At 38.8% G+C, this 2,832-nt stretch overlaps 1 protein-coding gene across 1 annotated transcript; it reads left to right on the top strand.

Annotated features, from left to right (window-relative positions):
• Positions 1 to 299: 299 nt before the first annotated feature.
• On the top strand, positions 300 to 1,968 carry LOC104952024 (phospholipid-transporting ATPase ID-like; the record flags this gene model as incomplete). Its single annotated transcript, XM_010778781.1, has 4 exons — positions 300 to 508; positions 1,157 to 1,200; positions 1,485 to 1,650; positions 1,780 to 1,968. Coding segments are annotated over 4 exons (608 nt in total), but the record flags the coding sequence as incomplete, so codon positions are not given.
• Positions 1,969 to 2,832: the final 864 nt, after the last annotated feature.

Below are 2,832 nucleotides of genomic sequence, written 5' to 3'. Positions count from 1 at the left end.
GAGGGCTCCGCCTGTGTTAATATAACAAGGGTTACAATACGTAACCCGGCGTTTTGAAAATGTAAGAAGTATAAAATACAGGTATTTGTGTTAAAAATGTAAGAAGTAAAAGTAAAACGTCTTCAGAAAAATGAGTAAAGTACTGATACCAGATATGTACTTAAGTACAGTAACAAAGTATTTGTACTCCACTACTTCCCACCTCTGCTCAAATGACATCAAACATCCAGTGAGAGTAGGGAAAAGTTAGCATAATGTTTAAAGACAACTTCTTCTTCTTCTTCTTTGTACTTCGGCAGTGTGGAGATCATCCGGCTGGGGAACAGCTTCTACATCGACTGGGACAGGAAGATGTACTACTCACGGAGCAACACCCCCGCCGAGGCTCGCACCACCACGCTGAACGAGGAGCTGGGCCAGATCAAGTACGTCTTCAGTGACAAAACAGGGACGCTCACGCAGAATATCATGACCTTCAACAAGTGCTCCATCAACGGCAAATCATACGGTGAGACTCATGACTTCTACCCGTAGTTTTCTATAATCAAGTTTGTTTTTCATTTTGTCAATACATCAGCGGCTCTGGAGACTTTTTCTCCACAACAATGGCAAGAGGCATCTTAGGGTTTCTTAATCAGAAACCCAAAGTTTGTAACCTTTGTTTGTAATTTATGATCAATGTAATATATAATAGCACACATTGATGCCGCCCAGCATTTTATAATTGTGATCATTCATATAGGAATACAAAATTATGTCATATATAAAGAATATATCGGCTATTCATTTGAGTACACATTCAATTCCAAGTTGTTTTTAATATTTGTATTAAAAGCATACATACAGCATTGATACAGATTCATGTTGGGTGGATACCATGCTTCATTTTAGATGTCCAACTGCAAAATAAATACAAATAGAAGGAGAGGCAAAACAGAACAGAAAAATCATGACTCAAACTTACAAAATCAAATAAAAATAAATAAGATAATCATTTAAAAATAATGAATAAAAATACAAAATTAATGATTAACACGGTAGGAAAAAGCAAATAATAGTATAGTTAAATTAATTTAGGATTATAGTTCTTCTATATTCTTCATGCAACTGGTTCATTTATGTTTCTCAACTTAATACTTTTCTTTATCTTTTTCAGGTGATGTGTATGACTACACAGGTCAAAGACTGGAAATAACTGAGGTGAGCTGGATGTTGATAATTAAAATTCAGCAAGTCCTTATACCTAGATTACAAATTAAGTCATTTGTTTTTTATGTCACATTTTTTTATGCAACTTCCCTGTTCCCCTGTTTATAACAGTGTTGCTTTATCATCTAGGAGTCATTGGATTTAACACTGTGGATGCTTAACCACAACACAATAGCTGTTGTCAATAAAATAACTGAAGACAGATTGATATCATAATGAGGATAAGGCTTGATTTTACCACATCAATTATATAAATGAACCTCTCTCTCTCTCAGCATACAGAGAGGGTGGACTTCTCCTTCAACGCGCTGGCGGACCCCCGCTTCAGGTTCCACGACCACTCCCTGGTGGAGGCAGTGAAGCTGGAGAACCCAGAGGTCCACACCTTCTTCAGACTGCTGGCCCTCTGCCACACCGTCATGGCAGAGGAGAAGAAAGAAGGTTAACACATCCTCTTTCTTTGATAGATAAAACCAAATATCGTAGTGACCACAAATGACCAACTTCATCTAGACCTGAAGGCAAATCATTTTCCCTGACTGACAAATAAAGACATTTCTTCTCCTTCAGGTGAGCTGTCCTATCAGGCGCAGTCTCCAGATGAGGGAGCTTTGGTAACCGCCGCCAGAAACTTTGGATTTGTCTTCCGCTCACGCACGCCGGACAGCGTTTCCATCGTGGAAAAGGGACAGCAGCGCAGCTATGAACTCCTGGCCATCCTCGATTTCAACAACGTCCGCAAGAGGATGTCCGTCATAGGTCAGTAATCCTCTAAAAACAGATTGGAAATAATTGAGAGTTAAGGTTCCTAATCAGTATTCCTCTGTTTTTGGTGGGGGGTTTTTTGGCCCACCAACAACCCACCTCAAAATTGTAGCATGTGAGGTAAAAGAGAAATTATAATTATAAAACAACAAATGATAATTATGTAAAATGTAAATGGTCTGCAAAGGCTAAGATCCCAAAGCTCCCCCCAACTTAAATGCCTCCGTTGGACACCTTTGTTTACTTCTGTAACATAGTGACATCACTGTGTAACACGCATACTTCTATTGGCTAGCGCTCCAACACATTGTATGATATAGGCTAAGTGGTTGACCAATCACAACAGAGCCGGCCAGCTAACCAATCAGCAGACAGGGCTCTGGTTTCAGACACAGGGTGAAAAGAGAAGCTGCAGCACAGTCAGTATGAGAAAAATAAAGAGCTTTTTGAACATTAAAGCTTGTAAACAAGTCATAGTAGAGACACAAAATACTAAGCTTTGAAGCTGAAAATCAGCATAATAGAGAACCTAAAGCCCGGAAGTAAACTCTTTCCGGTTCCTTTGATAAAAATGCAATGCAATTTCTTCATAGGATTTTGTAAAATAGCTAGAAATAAGGTCTGTGGTTGACACACATTTAAGAAAAGGATCACGTTTTGTTCAGCCGGATAATATCCACATGTCTATCCTACTTTTATAATTTTATAATCATAAATCTAGTCGCCAGAGGCAAAATGCTAACGTTATGCTATAAACGAACTGGAGCAGGGTCGCTGCTTCAACGTCACGCCAACTTAAGATCCATATTCAAACATACAGATTCTAAATGGTACAAGTTGAAGCGTTTGTTTGAACAG

This window comes from Notothenia coriiceps, unplaced genomic scaffold (assembly GCF_000735185.1).
Source record: "Notothenia coriiceps isolate Sejong01 unplaced genomic scaffold, NC01 NC01_scaffold00019402, whole genome shotgun sequence".
Classification (NCBI taxonomy): domain Eukaryota; kingdom Metazoa; phylum Chordata; class Actinopteri; order Perciformes; family Nototheniidae; genus Notothenia; species Notothenia coriiceps.
Note: the sequence above shows the minus strand (reverse complement) of the source record. Positions and strands in the feature narration are given on the sequence as shown.